This window comes from Chrysochloris asiatica, unplaced genomic scaffold, assembly GCF_000296735.1.
Source record: "Chrysochloris asiatica unplaced genomic scaffold, ChrAsi1.0 scaffold00110, whole genome shotgun sequence".
Classification (NCBI taxonomy): Eukaryota; Metazoa; Chordata; class Mammalia; order Afrosoricida; family Chrysochloridae; genus Chrysochloris; species Chrysochloris asiatica.
Genome location: NW_006408628.1, coordinates 9,831,437 through 9,854,899, shown reverse-complemented (window position 1 = coordinate 9,854,899; position 23,463 = coordinate 9,831,437). Strand labels below are relative to the sequence as shown.

The 23,463-nt window shown below is 53.9% G+C and overlaps 1 protein-coding gene across 1 annotated transcript; it reads right to left on the bottom strand.

The window, feature by feature from the left end:
* Positions 1-589: 589 nt before the first annotated feature.
* ASIC4 (acid-sensing (proton-gated) ion channel family member 4) lies at positions 590-23,222 on the bottom strand. Its single transcript, XM_006867845.1, is given in 13 exon segments — positions 590-703; positions 879-983; positions 1,300-1,379; positions 1,491-1,582; positions 3,070-3,223; positions 4,392-4,554; positions 4,710-4,837; positions 4,919-5,063; positions 22,271-22,882; positions 22,884-22,924; positions 22,927-23,014; positions 23,017-23,168; positions 23,171-23,222. Coding segments are annotated over 13 exon segments (1,926 nt in total).
* Positions 23,223-23,463: the final 241 nt, after the last annotated feature.

Sequence of the window (23,463 nt, the reverse complement as noted above, 5' to 3'; positions counted from 1 at the left end):
GCCCACTCCCTGTGGAGAAAGAGGTGGGGTGGGGCAGGGGGAACTGGGAGCTGGGCCAGGCCTGCTGGGTCACCCACTCTTTCTGCCAAGAGGGGAGCTGGGCCCGGTGAGGGGCAGGAAGCAGGATGGCTCAGCACTCCTGTGTCCTGGGAGCGCTCCCCCTCTCCTGCTGACACTCATATTGGGACCCTGGCTGTCCCTGAATCACCCCTCCCTGTAGCCCACCAGCCTCCTATATCTGTACCCTGAAACCCCACCCTATTCTCCCCAAATATATACAAATGTACAGAGGGTTCCACCCCTGCTAGGGTAGGCTCCTTCCTCTACCTTCCTCTCCATGACCTCCAGCCCTCCCTGGGCACCAGTCTGGGGATGGGCAGTGCAGACAAGAAGGACCCTTGTGCAAACAGCTGGCACTAGGGGTGGCTGAGAGCAGGAACTGAGTGTCCAGCCTCCCAGAGAGCACCCCTCTCCCCCTACCCACAGCCTTGGACTGCCCCCAGGCCTTGAGGTCTCAGGAGCAAGAGAAGATGTTGGGAGTCTGGGAAGAGATCCCAGACTCCTGGGTCCTTTCAGACATAGCACGGTCCTAGCAAGCGAAGTCTTCAAAGAGGCCTCCTGGCGGGCCATGGGGGTGGTGGTGGTTGGGGAGCAAGCTGCTGGCCCCGCCGCCCTCAGCATGGCCACGGCTAGGGCAGGGACTCTGTGAGGCCAAGAGAAAATGGGACAGGGGCACTCAAGAGGTGCCCCACCAAGCCTTGCTTAGCACCTTCATTTTCCATGGACAGCAGCCCCCCAAAACTGGTTCTGGTGCGGTAAGGCAGGGGTGGGGAGAGTGAGGCAAGGGGTGTGGGCTGCAACTGCAGGGTCCTCCTCACCTGTTCCTTCAGCTCCTGCAGCCCCAAGGTGGAGATGCCCCCAGTGGAGGTCCTCACAGGGGTCTTGGGGCGACGCCATACCCTCTTTAGTTGGTCCCAGGACACCTTGAGGTTCAGGGTCAGGGAATGGCAAGGGGCTCAGGAAACTTGGTAGATGAAGGAGGGCTTTCCAGGACTGCCTTAGAGGACTTGCTGCCCTAGCAGACCCCACTAGGACTTCCCCATCCTTCTACTGGTCCCCTCTCCCTGATTCTTCAGAGCCCTCAGGCCTCCCAGCCAATCAGAACCCTGGCAAAGAACTTGAGCCTGACTTCCCCACCCAGGAAGCCTGTTCCTCAGCCTTCACAAAGCCTTCCTCCACTCCCTCCCCGCTAACCCTGACTGAGCCCCCCCCGCCCCCCCGCAGGTCTCCCATCCTTACCTCATAGATGTAGTCGAGGATCTCTAACAATGTCAGGATGCTGGCCCCAATAAAGAGGCCCATCTGTCCCCCAAGGTCACCTGGGAGTAGGAAAGCAGGGTCAGAGGGAGGGTGCTGAGCTGACCCACTCTTAGGGGAGTCGGGGGTGGGGGGTGGGAGGGGTGAGCGGGCAGGCAGCAGCCAGGCCTTACCCAGCAGGGCTGACAACCCATAGGCTGCACGCTGCTCCATGGCCTCAGAGGTTAGGGCCTCAAAAAAGACATCTAGGACCAGGAAGTTCTCCCTGTGGAGACCGGAAGCAGGGTATCCATGGAAGCACATTTCCTTAGGAAATGGCTGATGGGTAACCCCCTCCCAGGAGATCCTTCTGCACCAGGAAGCTGGGGATCACCCCTTCAGGCTTCCTAAGGCTTGAGGGAAGGGAGTCCCAAATGCACAGTCCCCTCAGATTTTGAGTCAAAGCTGAGGGCTCAGGAGAGCAAAGTCAAACTCCTGAGCCTGAAGGGTTCCCTTCTGCCTCCTGTCTAAAGCAGATAACACTGTTCACTTGGCCTCATCCTTATGCCTCTTTAGGACCTTCAGTAGCTCCCTGCTGCCCAAGAGTCCGCTTTTCTTCAAGACTTTCAAGGCTGCCAGTGATCTGGTCCCATGGTTCCCTCTATTCCAAACTTCTGTCCTCCACTCAGATTGGGTTCCACTCCATTCCACCAGATGCTTCCCTTCTTCTTCCTTTCGCAGAGCTAAACCCAGGCTACCCAGCTCATGTCTCCCCACATGAATCTCTGCTGGAGTCTGAGAGTCAGCCCTGTACCATCAGATGGGGCTTACTCACAAACTGCATCATGGGTTTGGGGTCACAACCATGTGATCACAGGACCCCTCACTGGCCTGGCAGCCGGGAGGTAATCAACACCTGTGGGCTGGTGGCAATGGACCAGACACACGGCTTCCTGTGGCCTTGGACAACACGCTATTCCACCCGCATCCTATCGAAGTCCCCTCCCTAAAAACTGCTGTCACTTGACATGCGTTTAATAAATCCCGAGTTGCACTGGGATCTTTGAGAACTAAGGTGTACCTGACCTAAACCATGGTATTTTCGGTTGTCTCACATGCATGTAAAAGCTGGACAGTGAAGAGGAAAGACCGTTGAAGAATTGATGCATTTGAATTAGGGTGTTGGAGAAGAATAGTAAAAGTACCACGGACTACCAGAAGAACAAGCAAATCTGTCTTGGAAGAAGTACAACCAGAGTGCTCCTTAGCAGCCAGGATGGCGAGACTTTGTCTCTCATACTTGGAACATGTTATTAGGAAGGACCAGTCTCTGAAGAAGAACTTGCTTGGTTAAGTGAAGGGTCAGCGAAAAAGAAGACTCTCAACAAGATGGATTGCCACTGGTACCACAATGGTCTCAAACAGTAATTGTGAGGATGGTGCAGACCCAGCAAGTGTTGTGTTCTATTGTACAGAGTCAGTGTGAGTGTGTGTGTGTTGGGGGGGAGGGGTGCACATAACAAGTGGTTCTAAATCAGTGGAATAAATGCAGCCGTGACAGAGATATGTACAAGTTTCTGTGGAGCCTCAGAGGAAAGACCTCTGGACGGGGAAGAGCTTCCCTAGACGTAGAGACCCGGATGAGACAAGGATGGGTTGGGGTTGGTGAGAAGAAAGGCAGTGTGGAAGGCATTCTGGCCAGAGGACTCATGAATACAGTGTAGCCCGGCCCCGGTCTCCACCACATGAGCACACACACACATGCACACATACCGTATATAGGTCTCGTTGCGGTTGTACTTCCTTGCCAGGTACCGGGCTGAGCCCCGGTTGGGGATCCTGACCATGGAGATTTCTTTCCCGTAGCGGGTCAGGTTGCAAGGGGTAGGGCAGAAACACGGGCCCTCAGATCCCCCACCCAGGGAGTCTGCAACACAGAGGTACCAACTGCAGTGAGGAGAGGGTGGGCTCCAGGCCCACAAGCTATAGGGAGGAGGCACGGGGGTTGTCCTGAGGCCAACACATCCACACTGAGGGCCTCTACTGGCCAGCCCTGAGACTGCCTGGAGAGGCTGGCTGGGGGCCTTCTGGACCAGCTTCAGACTACCCAAGAAAGTAAGTATGGGAAGAACCCTCCAACATCCTTGAATAGACTTACTCCTCTGCTCTTTCAGCCCCCTGGGGCAGGGAGACCCTCATGGCTCTGAGAGAGGATAGATCCCACCCACAAGGAGACTTGAATGGATGTGTAGGAGGAAGGATGGATGGATGGATGGCAGCCAGATGGGTTTTCCTTACTCACATAGATAGCCAGCACTGACCTCTTCTTGTGGTCAAGAGAGATGTTATTGCATTTCCCCATCAAGGGCTAGCTCATTCACTGAGCCAAGACCAAAGCCCAGTCCTTCAATCCCCGGCCTGCCTCAACTTATTCGAGTGTCTTACCTGCAGAGGCCCAGGTCCTCAGACCCCCTGAGCTATGGGATTAGGCTCTCCCCACAGGAACAACCCTTGAGGGGAGAGAGGGAGGAGCAGAGCAGAACCCAGGAAGTAAGGAGGGGGATGGACGATGGACAAAGAACTGAAGAGGGTGAGGGAGGCAAGGGAGCAGGTAGCACGGACCCAGTGTGTGGTCAGCACACTCGATGTAGATATTGGGTGGGCAGATGGTCTCATTGCCTAAAAGGAGAGAAAATTATTCCTGGGGTCTCTCTGGTCCTTTCCCTGTCTCTAGTCATATGCCCATATGGACACACACATGCACAGATGAAATTGTACCTTCATGTATGTAAACACACAAAGACATACACACATATCTGTGACACGACACCCCCCATCTGCACACATACACAGCTATATGCAAACACATGACCCCCACAAATACACACACACATAAGTACATAACATGTGTATGCAAAAATACGTATTCACATGAACACAGATACATGCATGTGTGCATTCCCATGTGCATATGTGGAATATGCGCTGAATCCCACACACATCCGCATGCACATATGGATGTAGACACGCACACATGCATCTGCCCGAGCACACAAGCAGTGTTCTCCCCCAGGTTCCAAGCAGGGCGTGCACACCTGGCATGTGCACCATCCGGCAGTGGCAACGCTGCAACACGGCCTTCTTTTCACAGCGCAGGCGGCAGGCTGACACGCTGTAGGCTGAGTAACCCTGGAGCTCCGGCTCCCATAGCTCACTGTCTGCCCGGCAGTTACCCCAGGGCTGAGGCAGATAGGTCAGCTGCAGAGACAGGACAGGATAGGATCAGGCCCAGGAGTCTTGTAGGCCCTTCAGTGCCCACAACTCCAGCAGTGTCAGAGTGAGCTGACAGGCTATGGGAATTTGTAGGATAGGTCTGGCAGTGACCAACCCTGGGCACAGCAGGAGCTGCCTACCCGATGTTCCTGGCAGGACACAAAGGTCTGGAAGCCTGGGGACACGCCGAAGCCCAGCTGGTGGATGTAGGGTGGCTCCTCCTGGCTGTGGATCTGCACCCGGATGCCAGCCTCAAACGAAGTTTCATCTGTGCAGGAGAGATGCGGACCTGTGGAAACCCCTCCCAGGCACTGGGCCTGCACCTGAGCCCCCTTGCCCGCCTGCATACTTGTCTCCCTCCAGATGGGCAGATACTCCTCCTGCTGAATGTCCAGCATGATCTCTAGGCCGCTGCCCATGCCTCCCGCCCGGCTGGGCAGTGGGCTCTGTGGATCCGCATTGAAGGTGTAGCACTTCCCATAGCGAGTATAGACCTGGAGGGAAGAGGAAGAGGGGGAGTGATGGAAGGAGGGCCTGAGTTCTCCATCCCCTGTCTGAGCCCCTACAAGCCTCCACCAGACTGACCTAATCACCACTGTCCCTAACCCAGTCCCTTCCCTGAATGCCATTTTCCCCACTGGCATCCTCCTCTGTGTGTGTGTGTTGTGTGCCATTGAGTGGATTTCAACTAATAGTGACCCTATAGGGCAAAATAGAATGTCCCCATAGGGCTCCCTAGGCTGGGATCCTCATGGTAGCAGACAGTCACATCTTTCTCCACACAGTGGTTGGTAGATTTGAACTACTGACCTTTATGTTAGCAGCTGAGTGCTCAACCCTTGCATCACCAGAGCTCCTTCCTCCTCCAACTTATATCAATACTGGAACTCTGGCTATCTCCCAAAACCTGTCCCCTACCAGTCTCCTTCTGAGTAAAGGGTCCCACTGTCTACCCAGTGGTGCTGTAAGATAAGCACTGGACTGCTAACCACAAGATCAGCAGTTCAAACCCGCCAGCTGCTTCTCAGAAATCCTATACAGGGTAGCTATATGTTAGAACCAACTCCACAAGCCTTACCAATAACAACATCTACCCAGTTCTTCAAGCCAGAATTCCTTAATTCCCTCTCCCTCACCCCCACATCCAATACATCAGCTATCTGGAGAAAATTCACGTCAGAAATATGGTTAGACTCCATCCACCAGGTCCCCCTATTCATTGTCATTTCCCACCTGGACCTGGGTGGTGGCCTCCTAATTGGCCTCCCTTCTTGCCCCTCTCTGAGCCCTGTGTGTCAGAGCAGAACTGCGCTTTATAGGGTCTTCAAAGCTATGGCCTTTCGGAGGCAGATCAGCAGGCCTGTCTTGTGAGGCACATCTGGGTGAACTTGAACCTCAACCTTTCTGTTACTAGGTGAGCCTGAGCCCCTATTGTCACTGGGGACTTCCCTTCAAATGCTAAATCAGGCAAGTCACTCACTTAACTGTTGCTTGACACCTAACAACAGCTTCCCAATTCCCTCAGGAAAAAGGCCTATGAGTTTCCACAGAAGTGAATCTGCTTCACAGAGAGCCACTTGGCTTCAGATCTCTGTGACAAATCCTAAGACATGGGCCACTCTCCTTCCCTCCTCAGAGGCCCGGTTCCTGCTGCTCCCTTTCCTGGAAGATTGCCTCCACAATTGTTCATCTCTGAAGCTCTGGTTAATCAAGTGTCACCTCTTCAGACACAAATGTGCATGGTGTCACCTTCCACTTTTACTCTTCTGTTGGTTTGCTTCAGATACTTCTCATGACCAGAGATGATCTGCTCATTGATTCATCTTCTTGATCATTGTCACTAGCATGTGTGTTGTCCAGGTGCAGCGAGCCCATGTGATGTCCCTTGCCCAGTCAGCCCTATATTAAAAGGGTGCTTTAATATTTCCTAGACATGCTGGAATGCTATCTGAAAGACTAGAGATTCAAGGCCACCCAGAGATGACTTGGAAGATAGGTCTGGTAATCTACTTCAGAAAAACCAGCTACTGAAAACCCTGTGGGAACAAACTGAATGCATTGAACGAAAAAAGCCAACTGATGCCACTGAACAATTTGTGCAGAAATTGTCAAAAGGGAACTTAATTTGCTGTGTAAGCTTTGGCGGCAAACACAATAAAATATATTTTTAGACAGTGTTGCTAGATTCATGTTACCCACATACTGATTCTGTTATGATGTTATTGTTGTTAAGTGCCTTCGAGTTGGTTCTGACTCATAGCGACCCTGTACAGGGTTTCCAAGAAGTGGCTGGTGGGTTTGAATTGCCTATCTTGGGGTTAGCAGTCCAGCGCTTATCCTACCGCACCACACCAGGACTCTGGTATATAAGATTTTAATGGTCAACAAACACAGAAAGTGGAAAAATCTGGGGTGAAAAGAAGAAAAAAAAAAATCTCATGGAGCACAATTTGACCCTTGCACATATGGGGTCGCCATGAGTCGGAACAGGTTCTGGTTTAAAGACGCTACTGCAGCACTGGAAAGTCCTGGTGTGGCGTTGTAGGATAAGCGCCAGATCTCAAGGTCAGTTTGACCAGCAAGGTCGGTAGTTCAAATTCACCAGCTGCTCCCTGGAAACCTTAAACAGGGTCACTACGAGCTGCTGACAACTGCAGCACAGCACGAGTGTAATCCCGCCAGCTCCTTTTTCCTTCTGCGGAGAGTTCTCCCCTGTGGACACCAGGTGGCGGTGGCGCCCCGGAGATGGCGTTGAGGATGGGGATGGAGGGGGCGTGGTTGAGGGAGAGGCCAGTGCTAGTTTCTCAGCCAGCCTCATCTCCCACAGAGACAAGGTCCGGGTCAAACCCATCACAGGCAGCACCTTCCCTGGGGGCCTGGGGTCGGCGCACTCAATCACTGTGTCTCACTCCTCCTCACCTTTCCTTGGGAAGATTTTCACACTGGTAAAACCTGGGAGAAATGGCATGGTGACCTGGTGAAGGGAAAAGAGATCCTAAATGTCCAGGTTCGGAAGAATGTAAGAGGGAGATTGGCTGAGTTGAGGGCAGTAGGGGGTGAGGAGTTCTGTTGTAGGGTAGGATTCTATCTCTACCACGCACTCACCCACCCATACCTTCACACAGTTCTGTCATCCAAACATCCTGCTCAGACTCCTAAAACAAAACTATGTATTAATAAGACCCTTGAAGTTTACAAAATGTGGCTATATCCATCAACTACTACCCCATTTCATCTACTCAACAACTCTGAATTACCCTAGTTATTACGAGGAAACCAAAAGAAAGCTCAGAGAAGTAAAGTGACTTGCCCAAGGTCACACAGCAAGCAAGGAAGTTGAGACTCATTTAGATGCAAGGTTCAAATCATTCCCACAACCAAAGGCTAGCACTCCTGTCCCCAGTCTACCTCACCCTAAGTCCAGCTGGAACCAGCCAGGAGTGTGGCTCAAAGCCCTTCTCCTTTTTTCCTGTTCCTCTTTCCAATTCACTCCACTCCAGTGCACCTCCTCAGTCTTTTGTCTTCATATCTGCTGCTTTCTGTTCCTCACTTGTCTCTCCCCTCCTCCCCACTGCACCCTCAACAGCTTCTGGGGGTTTCAGTCCCTGCCTCTGTCTGAACTGGCCCTACCCCAGTCCCCTGCCCAATATGGCCCCCGCTCGAGAGCTCGAGAGAACATCATACCATCCCTTTACATGAAGCCAGTGAAGTTGGTCCACTTGTAGACAGGTGGGGCCTGTGCTGTGTCCAGGACTAAATGTTCAGCAGCTCATCCAATGGAATCCTCACAACCTCTCTGTTGTTGTTGCTGCTGTTAAGTGCCATTGAGTCGGTTCCGACTCATAGTGACCCTGTAGGGTTTCTGAGGAGCAGCTGGTGAGCTTGAACTGCTGACCTTGCGGTTCAAACCCACCTTACAGTCCAGCTCACTAACCCGCATCGCCACACCAGGACTCCACAACCATTCTAGGGGCTTGGTATTATCATCTCCCCCTTCTACAGAAGAGGAGATAGAGGCTCAGAGAGTTAGGCTGATCTGCCATGGACTCTAACTTCAGTGCTTCTCAAAGTTTAATGTACACATGACATAAGTGGGGGTCTTATTAGACTGCAGATTTGGATTCAGCAGATGTGTGTGTTTGGGAGGTGGGCATGAGGGTCTGCATTTCTAACACCCTGCAGGTTAAGTGGACCCCACTTGGAACAGATGGAAGGGCAAGAGTTCAAGGAAGACAGCCTGACTCTAGACTTGTGCTCTTACAACATGTCACTAAGAGAGAAAAGGGAACCCTAAGATGGACTGGGATTGGATTCCTGGATCCCCATTCATGTGGGAAATCCATAAGTACTTATGCATTTATGTATTATCTCAAAGCATCCACCTTCTTGCTACTTCAGACCAAGAAGATCTTGGGACCAGCTCTTGCTGCTGATGCACTGTTTTCAGGTGAGAGGATAAACAAGGCCTGGGCTTTATGGGGGACCCAGCCTGTGAGCTGCTTTTCTTCTTGTGTTCCTTCAGTGTTCAGTATCACCTTAATGGGAATTTCCCAAAGCATCCCTGGTGCCTCAACATAATGTACAGAAGAGGCAGGTGATTGTGGGGGACAGAATGAACACTAGCAAGCATCCCCACTTTCTACCAGGTCCTGTACAAGGTACTTTTGATCTATTTTCTCTTTTGAGCTTCCTATGAAAACCACTGTGAGGTAGGTATTGTTGCCCCATTTCATGATGAGGTCACCGAAGTTCAGAGAGGGACAGTAACTTGTCTGAGGGCACACAGCAAATAAATGCTGGCTGAGATTCAAGCAGGACTGAGTCTGATGCCAAAGATCATTGAATACATTTGGTGCTTATAAAACACTTGGTAGTGGTCAGTGAATAACTGACTCTGGTAGGCTTCTGGCCTTGATTGTGGCTGGAGCAGCCTCCCCACCTCCTACCACCCACAGACACACGCTGCACAAAACTGTGTCCAGAGCCAATGGGGGAATACCTAGATTTGGGGGTGGTTACCTAGCACCCTGCCTTGAGGTGGTTGTAAAAAGTGGGGGTGACAAGAGGCGGTGGCTAAAAGGAGTCTGATGCTGAGAGACACTGGCAGGGAGTGGACAGGCTAGGCCACCAGCACAGCCTGGGTCAGGCCTGACTGCTGGGCAGAGCACAGCGTTGCCCCGGAGACAGTCCCCGGGCCAGGCAGGCAGCAGTGGGTGTAGCCCACTTCTAAGTGACAGAACTCTGGTGGCGGCACAGCCTGCAGTCTCTTCCATGGAGACGGCACGCCACTCAGCCACCAGGTCCCACTGGCTATCCACTGCTTACTCCCTATGGACCACCGAAAGGGGGTATGGGCAGGAGTTGAAAGTCTGGGACCCAACCATGGAAAGCAGCAGGTCAGGGAGTGCTGAGGGACCAAGGGTCTAGCTCTGGATCAACAGCCACAACCTGGTGTCAATGAAGTCTCCACCCCTGTGGACCACAAGGTCAGCAGTTCAAACCCACCAGCTGCTCCTTGGGTGGCTATGAGTCAGAACCAATTGGTTGGCACTTAACAACAACAACATCTAAGTCCCTCACTTCTCTCTTTTTGGCCTGACCCTCTCTGGCCCTGTGTCCTAGCCCGAGGCTCACCTTCCTGTTCCTAGCCTGACCATATTACCTCTCAGAGCCCTCTCCAGGCTGGAAGCTTCTAGACAGAACTCTGGATGCAGCAGTTTGAAACTACCAGCCCAAAACCCCTCCAGCACCTTCCTCCAGGCAGCCAACCCTGCCTGCCCTCTCTGTCCTGCTTCTAGCATCAGTGGGACCCTGCCTGAATGTGTTTGCTTCCCAGCCTGCTGTCTAATCTCAAGTCCCTCTCAGTCCCCCTTCTGTCTCCTGACATCTGGCCTGGGTTTATTTGTCTGTCTGTCTGTCCATCCCCCTGGCCTCTGCTACCCTTAGCCTCTCAGTCTCTCTGCCCCAACACCTCTATCTCCTTTAGTCTGGGTGTGCAGTCCACCCCTGTTGCCCTGTCTTCCAGAATCAGGGCCCTTTCCAGAGGCCCTCCCTCTCCTTCCCACTCCCCCTCCTCCAAGGTGCAGGGCTGGGAGAGATCTGTCCAGAGCTGGCTTCTCTCAGTCCCCTGGGCTCCATCTATCCATAGCTCCCATCTCCCTGGCTGCCTTTCTTGCACTCTTCCCGCCTATCTTCCCTCCCCCCACCCCCATCCCATCTTCCCTGCAGTCCCAGAGACCAGGGTTAACAGGCAATTAGCAGGCCAAGGCTCAAAGCAGTGGGGGAAAGGGCCCCAGGCCGCCAGGAGATAAGAAGCAGCCAGGAGCAGCTGAGGCTGGGCTAATCCCGGAGCTAATCTTCGGCCTGGGTTTTATCTCTGCCGCCTTCTGAGCACCCTGCTTCTTTCTGCCAAGGCCCTGGCTCTCCTCACACTATTTCCTATGGTAGCCCCACCTCACAAAATCCAACAGCCATCCACCATGTCTCTCCATTACCTAAGAAAACCCACTGCCATCAAGCTGATCCTGACTCATAGCTACCCTCTATAGAGTTTCTGGGAGCAGACAGCTTTATCTTTCTTCCGCAAAGTGGCGGCTTGAACTGTTGACCTTTTAGTTAGCAGCTCAATGCCTCACCCACAGTGCCACCAGTGTCCTTTATGTGTCTCACTGAGGGGCCTTGTATTTCTACAGTATCCTGAGGTCTGTGGAACGGGGTAGGCTTCTATCTGCCCCAGACTGTGACTAGCACCTCAGGGATTGGACAGCTCCCACCCTGGCTTTACTCGGGTGTATCCTGGGGTATGATGGAGCTCTGGTAGCCTTGTTGTGTTGTTGTTGTTGAGTCTGGTAGCCTAGTGGCTACAAATCAGACTGCTAACGTCAAGGTCAGCAGTTCAAAACTTCCAGCGGTTCCACAGGAGAAAGATGAGGCATTCTGCTCCCGTAAAGATTTACAGCCTCAGAAACCCTGCGCAGGGTCACTATGAGTTGGGTACTTAACAACAACATCCTGGAGTATGAGAGTCCTGGTGTGGCACGGCAGGATAATGCAAGGTCGGTTTGAACCACAAGGTCGGCAGTTCAAGCTCACTAGCTGCTCTTTGGAAACGCTCTATAGGGTTGTTAAGGGTCAGAACTGACTCGATGGCACTTAAGAACAGCATGAGTTGGAACTAACTCATTGGCACTTAACGGAGTCCTGGCAGGGCGCTGTAGGATAAGTATTGGACCACAAGTTTGCTTTAAACTGCCAGGTGGTGGTTCAAACCCACCAGGCGCTCCTTGGAAACCCTATACAGGGTGACTATGAGTCAGAATGGACTCAATGGCACATAACAACAACAACATCCTTGAGTCTAGGTTCAAAGGCTCTGCCTGCTCAAGGGCCCAAGTAGGAAGCCAACACCAACTCAAAACATCTGGGGTGTCTATGCTGGGGTGCTAGGAAGAAAGAGATAATATGATGAGTAGTTAGTTGTACAATGGTAAAGTGCTTGGTTGCTAACTGAAAGGTCAGCAGTTCGAATCCTCCAGCTGCTCCTCTGGTAAAAAGACCCAGCAATCTGCTTCCATGAAGACTGATAACAATCTGGAAATGCTGTGCATCAGTTCTACTGTGTCATATGGGTTACTATGAGTTGGATCAACTGGACAGCATACAACAACATTTATTTAGTGCTTACTCTGTGCTGGAAGGAGCTCTAATAGCGTAGTGGTTACGAATCAGACTGTGAACCTCACGGTCAGCAGTTCGAAACTATCAGCTGTTCTGTGGGAGAAAAATGAGGCTTTCTGCTCCGGTAAAGATTCACAGCCTCGGAAACCCTGTACAGGGTCACTATGAGTCAGAACCGACTCCACGGCACATCACAACAACAGTCTGTGCTGGGCATAGTCCTAAGTACTTTATAGAAATAACTCATTAATACTCACCAAACCCTCACCAAACCCTATAGGTATGCGGGAGTCTGTTCTTTTAGACATTGTGTGTGAGACACACCTGGTACAGGACCTACAAATGGTTGTTGTTATTGTTGTTGTGATGTGCCGTGGAGTTGGTTCCGACTCATAACGACCCTGTGCAGGGTTTCTGAGGCTGTAAGTCTTTACAGGAGCAGAAATCTTCATCTTCCTCTCGTGGAACAGCTGGTAGTTTCGAACTGCTGTCTTTGAGGTTAGCAGCCCAATTCGTAACCACTGTGCTACAAACGGTAGATGATCAATAAATAATGGGTGTTCCAATAACACTTTCTTGTCTTTGACTCTGTACAGTGTGTCAGGCACTGTGCTCCGTGCTGGGGAGTCATCAGAGAACAGAACAGACACGGTCTCTGCCCCCAAGGCGTGTGCTGTCTGACTGCCAAGACATTCATTCATTCAAAAGTGCTTTTTGAACACCTACACCATGTGCCAGGCGTGTTCTAAATGCTGGGCATACAGCCGGGAACCAAACACAAAAATCTAACAAAGAGATGGATGGTTACCAGTTGTGATCTGGGCAATGATAAAGGGACTTTGTCAAGGAAAGTCTCCCTGAGCCAGTGGACTTGCCCACCCAGGTAGGGCATCAGCTCAGGCCTAAGTCTGCCCTGCTTACAACTCCCACCCCCACCCCAAAGTCACCCATTGCCTTTCAGGGGGTGAAAATGCTTGTAGGCCTAAGAGGAAAAGCAGGCAGTGCTAGTTCAAATGTAAATGTGTGATTTGGGGGTGGGAAGGAGTAGGTGGGTCGAGGCCCAGTGACTGACAGGCTGGGGCTGGAAGGGCTGGGAGGGCTGGAGGGGCTGGGAGGGCTAGGGCGTCCTAGAAGGAGGTGGTTCCTGGCGGGCGCCATGTCTCCAAACGCGAGAACTCTGCAAAACCCCCAGATTCAGGTAAGCAGCTGTTATACGCAGCAGCCGTTTAGGCTTCAAACCCTAGAAAGTCAATTTTCCAGGCGGGAATGTTTTTAATTTATAACGAAATCCTTCCCTGACATTCCCGCCCCTCGATGAAAAGTTCGTGGTGCTGCGTTTTGCTACATAGTAGAGCGCACCCTCACGGCCGGGCGGGAGTGCAACCATGGCGGTGACGGCGGGTGGGTGGAAGCCCCTCACCCCGAACCCAGGCCCCAGCACCTTCAACGCGCACCCCTCGGCAGCTAGATCTTGCCCGCCCGCACCCCAGAGCCGCACCCTAGGCTCACTCCCCGCCGCCAGCTCGCTCCCGCGGGGCAGGCATCCATCACTGCGCAGCGCGCCCTCCCTCCGTCTCCGCGGGCTCCTCCGCTCTCCTCCCCGGGTTTGCCTCATTTGCATTCCCACGGCTCTCGGCTCCTCGGCAAAGTGACCTCCGCACACAGCAGCGCCAGAGGCTTTCACCGCGGAGGGGGACACCACCGCCCGCCGCGGCCGGGGAGGGGTATGGGACGAGAGCCCAGGCGACGGGCGGGGGGCTCCTGGAGGGGGGGGGGCGAAGGGCCTGGGTGCGGAGGGGCGCTGAGGGGTTCAGGGGTAGGACTTGAACCCGTACCCTCAGCTCCGTGGCCGACGGAAGTGAGACGGGGAGGTCAGCGCCAGGCCGTAGCAGCCGCTCCCCGGGAATGGAACCTCTCCTTTGAACCCGGAGCTCCCGCACACCCCATTTCTCTCCCCCAAGTCCCCAGCAGGCAGGAGACCGGCCTCCCGGGGAGTCACCCAAGAGTCCCCCTTCACACCCCCTGCGGCTTGTCCAACCCCGGTGCCCGCTCCCCTGGCCCGCCGAGCGTCTCCCCTCCCCCCGTTTGGTATTTACACCTTTCACACATTTGTAAGCTATTATCCTGTCCACGCTTAGTCACCGCTGAGCCAAGCGCCACGGATTTAGCTCCTTTAATCTTTCCTCCTAAATCAATCCTCCATTTCCCCTTAATCATCCCGTGGCTCCTCTCTGAACTCTCTCGCTGCCGCCTCGGCTGCTGCAGCCTCTGCCCATCTTTCTGGAACTGCCCCCTCCAACCTAAAATGGATGTCCCAAGGGCATGGGTAAAATTGGGGGGTTGGCTTTCTAGCTCTTCCAGTCTCCCCTTTCCTTTCTGGAAACCCAGGGAAGTGCAGTCGGACTCCCCGTTTTGGAAAACTGAACTCTCCTGTCCTCATTGTCCACCCCCCCTAACCCGCACGCGCGCGCGCGCACACACACACACACACACCCGCATTTGTCCTCCTCCTGTCTGTCTACCCCCATTTATCCCTGCTGGTCCTAAGGCTCTGATTACCTAAACCTCCACCATATTTGCCCAAAACACAGGCAGGTCACCTCCCCTTAGCCCTCCAATCTGCTGTTCCCGCTGTCTCCACCGCTTTCTGTCCAAGCTGCTCGATCGAGGCGTGATTGTGGGAAAGCTGGAAGGGCAGGGGTGCACCCATAACCCACAGCCCTCTACCAGGGTGGCTGTCCATCTGGTTTGGACCAGGCTCACCACCACCACTAAGCAGGACCCCACTGACTCAGGGACGTCAGCCAGGGCAACCCCATACTCAGCATTCCTAGTGTTCCCTGGAATACCCGTTTCCTTGCTCCAAGCCTGAGCCTAGCAGCCCCAAAGAGGACCAGGGCAGAGGTCCAGGAAGCACAGGAAGGGGAGAAAGACAGAGGCCAGGAGGGGGCGTGGGGGCCTTTTCTTCAAGTCCTAATCAGCATCTTCCGGCAGTGCTTCCAGAAGCTGAGCTGATAATGAGCCCAGCTCGGGGTTGATTCCTGATTAATGAAGAGGCCATAGGGCTGCTGAGTGGGGCCGGGTGGGGCACGTTCTCTCACGGCCCTCCCCATTGTCCTTGAAACTGGCCCTATGTGATTGTTAACAGGCCCTGCCTTACTGGGCCACATGGATAAACCTCCCTCCAACTCCGTTACCGAGTTAGAAGCAACCACACTAAGAGCGCCCCCTTTAGGAGGGCCAGAGGGGCAGCAGGGGGCGGGGAGGGGGGTTGGGGAGCGGTGAGGCAATTGCGAGAGTGTATACAAGGAAGTGCAATCTGGTCTCTGAGTTGTAGGCAGCCCGTGGTAGTGGTGGTGTGCCGTGGAGTCGGTTCAGACTCATAGCCACCCATCCACCCTTTCTAAGGAACAGCTGGTAGGTTTGAACTGTCAACCTGCAAGCAGTGCAGTGCTTATCCCACAGTGCCACACAGGATTCCTGGCCTTGGTGGTTATGTGCCGTGGAGCCAGTTCCGACTCTTAGCGACCCTCTACAGGGTTTCCGAGGCTGTAAATCTTTATGGAAACAGAAAGCCTCATCTTTCTCTCGCGGAACAGCTGGTAGTTTCAAACTGCTGACCTTGCGGTTAGCAGCCCAATAGGTAACCACTCGGAAACCCTGTACAGGGTCGCTATGGGTCGGAACCGACTCGACGGCACTTAACAACAACAATGCTCCTGGTGTGGCGCTGTGGGTTAATGTGCCAGACTGCAAAGCCATTTGAACTGCAAAGTCTGTAGTTCAAGCTCACCAGATGCTCCTCGGAAACCCCGTACAGGGTCACTATGGGTCAGAACTGACACCACGGCACTTCAACACAACGCTACCAGGTAGCTTGTAATGTTTTTAAAGTCAGGAGAGGTGTTTCTAAAATAAGGTGTGGGAGGTCTCCTGACCAATTGGAAGGCGTACCACCTTTGGGTGTTCCTGACCGAAGGGCAAGAGTTAACTGGAGCCAAAGAATCTGTCCCCTTCCTGGACTGTGACCTCCAGTTCTCCGAAGACCTCCCTATCCCTTACTGACGTCACCTGCCCGACTCCTGAGGGCACAACCAATCTTGAACTACACGTTGAACTGTTTTCAAGCTTCATGTTTTAGGAGCAGATGGGGACTAAAGGGGACAGAGGGCTTAATAGGAGGTGAGCTCAACTGGCAAGTAAGAGGCCTGGAGCAACCTCAGAGGGACGTCCTCCCTCCCAGAGCCTAAGAGGCAGCCCCCAAACCTTCTGACCCAATGGCAAAGGTATAGAGTTAAGGATAGATCTGAGTAGCCCCTGCCATGACCAAGAAAGGGCGGAGACTATCAGTCCTGGCCTGACCACCCCTAGGAAAGGGGACAAGGGGAAAGTTGGATTCAAGGAAGGGGACAGCCTGCCAAGTAGCCCCAGATTGGGAGGGAGGGACAAAGAGTGATAATGGGCTTGCATGCTTCAGCCCTTCCTCCCCCTTCCTCTGAGCTGTCCTGTATGGTGGCTGGGGTGGAGCTGGGTGAGGAGGGAGGAGGGCAGGGAGGGTGACTGCCCAGCTGGAAGAGGCCCCATCTAATTGTGCCTGATTAGTAGAGAGGAAGAGAACAGGGCGAGTGATTAATAGGCACACAGTCACCAGCGTGTGGGGAAGCAGGGTCGGGCGGGGGAGGAAAGCGTGAGAGCCTGAGAGCCTAGAGGGACATGAACACTGTGAGGTGCCCACAGATTCCTTGTCCTCTGCCCCACCAGGGGCTAGGGCATGCCCCACCGCAATTCTCTAACCCCTCTGTGCCTCAGTTTTCCAGACAGTTGAATAGAAAAGACCAAGGTCATAGTTTGCATCTGGAAAGGAGTATGTCTGTTAATATGGCGTTTCCAGATAACCCCAAACCCCTACCACCCTCAACCCAGCCTGGGTCCCAGTGCAGAGAGTTGAATTGCCTTCCTGTCACAGCCTGGGGCTATCACTTTATACCCTTTGATCCCAGTTGTAATGCCTAGTTCTGCCAGAGTCCGGAGCCAGCTAGAGCTGCACTCTCCAATACGGTGGCCACTAGCCACATGTTGCTATTTAAATGAAAATCTCAGCTTCTCAGTCACACAAACCACATTTCAAGTGCTCAAAAGCCACATGTGGCTAGTGACTGCCACACTGGACCACATTGGTAGGGAGCATTTCCATCATCACAGGACGTTTTATTGGCCATCCCTGGAGAGTATGTGCACATCATATGCAGGTTGGATAGAGAGAGATGCTAGGGTAGGATAGAGAAAGTGGGCCTGGGGCTTGGGTGATGGGAGGAGCTGATGCCAGCACAGGGGTCAGAAAGCAGCAGGTGGTGCTGAGAACCATCAGACTGCAATAACCAGGACAAGGGTGGCAACGCTTACAACAGCTAACATTTACAGAGTGTGTACTGCATGTCAGATAACGAGGTGAGCCCTTACAGACATCCTCTCTGGTAGCGTAGTGTTTACAAATCGGGCTGTGAACTGCAAGGTCAGCAGTTCGAAACTACCAGCTGTTCCGCGGGAGAAAGATGAGGCTTTCTGCTGCTGTGAAGATTTACAGCCTCGGAAACCCTGTTCAGGGTCACTATGAGTCAAAACCAACTCCACAGCACATAACCACCACCGCCAGGAATTCTGTGTGGCACTGTGAGATAAGCACTGCACTGCTAACTATAAGGTTGGCAGTTCAAATCTACCAGCTGCTCCTTAGAAACCCTATACAGGGTGGCTATGAGTCGGAATTGACTCAATGGCACTTAACAACAAGACTCTTGGTATGTTGCTATAGGGTAAGTACTGGATTGCTAACCACAAAGTTGGTGGTTCAAATCTACCAGCCAATCTTTGGTAACTCCATACAGGGTCACTATGAGTCAGAACTGACTCAACAGCACTTAACAACAACAACAACAAGGATTCAACAGTTTGAGCCCTCCAGTTGCTCCTGGGGAGGAGGATGAGGCTGCTTGCTTCTGTAAAGATTTATAACTTCAGAAACCCAAAGGGGCAGTTCCATTCTGTCCCAGAGGGTCACTGTGAGGCAGAATCACCACAATGGCAGTGGGCTTGGGGTTTGAGGATTCAGTGGTGGCATTCTTGTCTTCTGTGTAGGAGACCTGGGTTCGATTCCCAGTCAGTGCATCTCAGGTGCAGCCACCTCGGTCTGTCACTGAAGGCTAGAGTGTTACTATGAAACTTTCAAGGTTTCAGTAGCACTTCCAGATGAAGAGGACTAGGAAGAAAAGCTTGGTAACCTACTTTCCAAAAATCAGTCAACAAAAACCTGGTCCTATTGTGCATGGGGTCACCATGATGCAGAAACCAAGCCAGCATCAGTTAACAACAAATATCCTATTTAATGAATACCTTTGACTTCCCCAGGCCACACAGCTTAAAGGGTAGAGTCAAAGTTCAAATCTAGACAATCTGGTTCCAGATCCCACACACTGGGCTGTTTCCCTATATAGATTCCAGGTGAGAGAAGGTGCTGAAGTTTAGGATAACCTGTGCATAAAGAAACTAAGCCTAGGGAGGAAAGAATTTTCAACACTGGACTGTGAACCACAAGGTCGACAGTTCAAATCCACCAGCTGCTTGTTGTAAACCCTCTACAGGGTCTCCATGAGTCGGAACTGACTTGACGGCACTTAACAACAACACCAACAGTAAGTGGGCAAGGAGCTCTCGAGGCACTGTGGATTAGGTGTCGGCTGTTAACCATAAGGTTGGTGGTTCAAATCCACTAGTCACTCCACGGAAAAAAAATGAGGCCGTCTGCTTCAGTAAGGGTTTATAGTTCAGAAACCCTATATAGGGTTGTTAGGAGTTGGAATTGACTTGATAATAGAGAGTTTAGTCAGTGGGCAGGCTGAGGACAAGCCTTGGAGGTGGGCTAAAATAGATGGGACTTGGAGCATCGGGGTGTGGAGCCGATGGATGTGGGAGAGAGAAGGAACCAAGAGCCATTAGAAGGTGTGAGTGTAGGAGCTGTAGGTGGGAGCGGGTCAGTATGAGGCTCAGTGAAGAGCGGACACAGGAGGAGAAGAGGTGAAGAAGCTCTAGGTGGAAGAGTACATGACTGGAGAGAGAGAGCCTCCCCACCACCCGGAGCCCTTTCTTCTGTCTCCTCTCCAAACCTCGCCCAGCCTACCTCATCCCTTAAGCCTTCCCAGCCCTCTTCAGCCCAGAGTGGCTGCTCCATCTGAACTCAGGCTCTTATATCCATGCAGCTTGTTTGGCAGTTAATTTTGGCACCTTATGACATGGTACGCATGGCTGGTTAACTCTTGCATGGTTGGTTAAGCTTCTGAGTGCCCCTGTCCCCACTCCACCACAAGACCGTAGGCTGCTTGAGGACAGGGACCTGGGCTTTCCTCTCTTTGTTCCGTCCCACAGCCACGAGCAGGGAGCCTGACACATAGATAGTAGGCTCTCCGGAGCCTCATGTGGACTGATTGATTGACTGTCGGATGGGGTGTAAATGAGGGGATCTTTGGGAACGTGGGGGTGAGAGTGATTACGGTGGTAGCAGAAGCAAGAGCAGCAGCTTAAGGGACTGGGGGAGGGTGCATTACCCGGAGTAAAAATAGGCTGGAAAATGTGACATTTATTAACTTGGATTCCAGAGGAAAGGTCACAGCAGAGTGGGGAGTGGGGAGGAAGAAACAGGAGGAAAGCAACAGAAAACACATTACAGCCCCTTACCCAAAGCTGTTGCTGTCAGCGCCTGGCTCACAATCCATGTTCTAACTGATTCCCTGCCCACTGGTTCCTGCACCCAGCTTTCCTTCACAGAGTCCACCCTGGGCTCAGGTCCTCATCAGACCCCAGCCCTTCCTCTCCAGTTCCCAAACATTCCTGGGCTTTCATCCTAACCCATTGATTCCAACAGTCTCTGAGTTGCAGCAGACTCAGATCAGGCTGCGGGCTCCAAGGAAGCATGACACTCAGCAGAGGGGAAGAGGGACATGACAAAGGCTAAGGGGCTAGGCTGCGCTGAGGCAGATGGGAAAAGGAAAGGCTAGCTGAGTTGAGGAGGAGGAGGAGGGGAACTCCTGGCCCCCATGCTTGCTTTGCCCCACATCCCCACTCATTGTCTTGTGTAGCTGAATCCCCAAAACTTCCCTCTCCAGCTCCCAGAATACCAAAGGGAAACAGTCCCCCTTCCCCTTCCTAGCCACCTCCAAGATGCCTGACCCGGAGAATCCCTGCTCCTATAACCTCCAGACATCCCCATCCTTTCCTAGAGGCCAGGCAGGAACCCCCCTGCCTGTCTGCCCCCTTTCCTCACTGCCCTCCACTGAGGTTTCATTACCCTTCCTCTTTCCTGCCCACCCCTAACAGGGGCCTGAGACAAACTCCCTCCTGCTCAGAAACACAAAGACCCCATTGATTTCTGCCCCACCAGCACCTGCTGAGACTGGGCTCTGCCCCCCTCTCCAACTTGGCCAGGTCAGGATGTAGGACAGAGGAGTCCAGGGGTCCTAGAGGCCACATTCATGCCCCACACCCCACCAGCCCTGGATTGGGGGAACTAGAACTGTTTTTTCTTAGCCACACAGCAGGACAACAGGCCATGTGGCCACTGCTCCCTGACTTCTAGACAATCTCCCTCCTGTCCCTTTTCTGATTCCTCCCCAACTCCCAGCACCCAGCAGAAGGAGGTACCAGAGGAGCAGGCTTGGTGGGGGCCAGGAAGCTAGCTGGAGGCAGTGAGTGAGTGAATGAGAACCGGGGGTCTGGCGGAGGCAGTGAGGAAGGAAAGCCCCCATCTCTGAGGCTGGCATTGGAGGCTCAGCTTGAGTGGGCACCATGTTGATGCCACATATTTGCATATGCACCGGGCACTGGTGACAGGGATGCAAACACATCCACTATGCTGGAAGTGAACCAGGCTGGGGACAGGCGTCTGTCTCCTGCACCATGAATAATAGATACCTTGAGACTGGGTGAACGGAACCCTGACAGATAGACAGCGTACAAGGTGCACACACCCATTGTCACACGCATGGGTGAGGGACCACACCAGTTCCCAATGCTTCTCCACACATGTGACAGGGTGGCATTCACAGTGTGACCCCACAGGGGGTTGGCATCTACAGTGTGACCCTACCTTTAACAGCAAAGTCAGAACTGGGATGTGAGCATGGAAATGAGTGGCTCGCCTGGTGTGTGGGTGTGCAGGTGTGCAAGTGAGCGTAGTGACAGGTACACCGAGTGAGGTGGTGTGCAAGAAACTGTCCCCAGCAGGAGCGTGTGTGTGTGTGTGTGTGTGTGTGTGTGTGTGAGAGAGAGAGAGAGAGAGAGAGAGAGAAAGAGAGATAGAGCGCTGGGCAGCAGCCAGGGTGAGTTATGAACATAAGAGTGAATGAGTGATTCTCAGTGTAAGAGCCAGAGACGGGCAAGGGAGCAGCCAGAGGGAGGGCCTGGGGAGCGAGGGCTGGGAAGGGACAGCATGAAAGAAGGATGTGTGTGGGGAGTCTGAGAAAGGGGTGTGAGACCCACAGAGGCAGAGAGGCGCTGGCAGAGTGTCCACCTCGGTCCTCTGGATCCAGCCTACCAGTCAGGCCAGCTCCCCAAAAGGCAGTCCTGACTCCTTTCCCAGATGGAGCCCCCCTCCCAAACACTCCCTCCCCATCACTCTCAGCTCAGTGGAGAGAGGGGTCCCTTAGCCACAGAAGCAAAAGGAAGATGGGGGTCCATTGGCTTGGCCTTGGGAGGGTGCATCCCTTCCCTGCAAGCTGACCAGCTTCAGGACCCCCAAACCTGGCCTTGCAGGAGCAGCAGAACCCAGGAGAGCAGCAGCAGGGTAAGTCCCTACGAGCACCCCCAGCTCCGTGGCTGAGAAGCCAGAGGGAAACACCAGACCTGGGGGGGAGACACCAGGCCGGCCTCTGGTGACGGAAGGAAGGGAAGCCCTGTGGAGGATGGCCCCACACACTCTCCCTCCCCTCCAGCCTCTGGCCACCCTGGGCCGGGCAGGCCAGCTGGCAGAACTCACCACAGAGAAGTTGCTGGCAGAGCAGTGGTGCCCACTGAAGTTGCAGCTCTTGAGCATGTCGGCAAGCTGGTGGCCAGTGCGGTTGAGGATGTCCACCATGTCGGGCTCTGGGTAGCGCAGGCCGGCCGCACGGTGCCCATCCCGGTCTTTGGGGGGCAGCCCTGTCAGATTGGCCAGGTGGAAGATGTCGGCATCGCTGAGTGCCGAGTGCCGGAAGCGGTTGATATTGCAGAGGGTGACAGCCGGGAAGCCTGCCACTGGGGCTGGGGCAGCAGGGTCCATTGCCACCAGGTGAGGACGGGTGAGGTAGCCCCGGGCCAGGCTGGATGCCTGGTAAAGGAAAGCTGCCAATGAGGTGAGTAGGGCCAGTGCCCACAGGGTTCTGCGCAGTCCATGGGGGCCCGGACCACAGGCCCTGCCCAGCCCGTGCAGGGTGCTGGTGCTGGCGAAGGTGGCCAGGTCCCGGGGGGCTGCAGCCCCCCGCGCAGCCCCCAGGAGGCTCTGCTCATCCCCTGCCTCCTTCTCCTTGGGTTTCGCATCCTCCTCAGCAAATTTGATTTTGCACACAATCTCGATCGGCATCTGTCCCCGGCTGCTGGGACTGGCCGGAGCCTTGCTGCCCCTGTCCCTCCCTGGCCAGCAGCCCCGGTGCGGCGGCAGTGGCAGAGGCTGTTCTTCTAAACTCAGGGCAAGCGGGAGGAGGACAGGGACAGGGTGGGGGCCCTGAGGTGGGGGCGTCACTCCCACTCCCCAGCAGCTCCAAAGCCCTGGAGCCGCCTCTGCTGCCGCCGCTGCCTCTGCTGCCGCTTGTCTCTCTCCTCGATCGTCTCCTTGTGGCTTCCCTTATCAGCACCAGCACAGCTGTCAGCCCCTGCGTGTGTCCCTGCAAGCGAGCGAGCGAGGGAGCGAGCGCTGCTCCACGCCGCGTAGCCCCAGCCGTTCCACTCAGCATGTGCTCCGGAGCCCACCCCGTGCTTAATAATTCAGGACATGTCAAGAGCGTTTCACCGGCAGCACGGGTGGCAGGAGTCGGGTCGGGGACAGCCCCTAGCCTGGGACAGGGATCCCCAGTCGTTCCTGCTTGAGACCTCATCAAGCCGTCCCCAAAACTCTTACTCCATCCACCCTAGCTACTTATGGGGACCCCACTTGGCCCCACTCCCAGGCCACCCAGAGAAGAGTACTGCATGGAG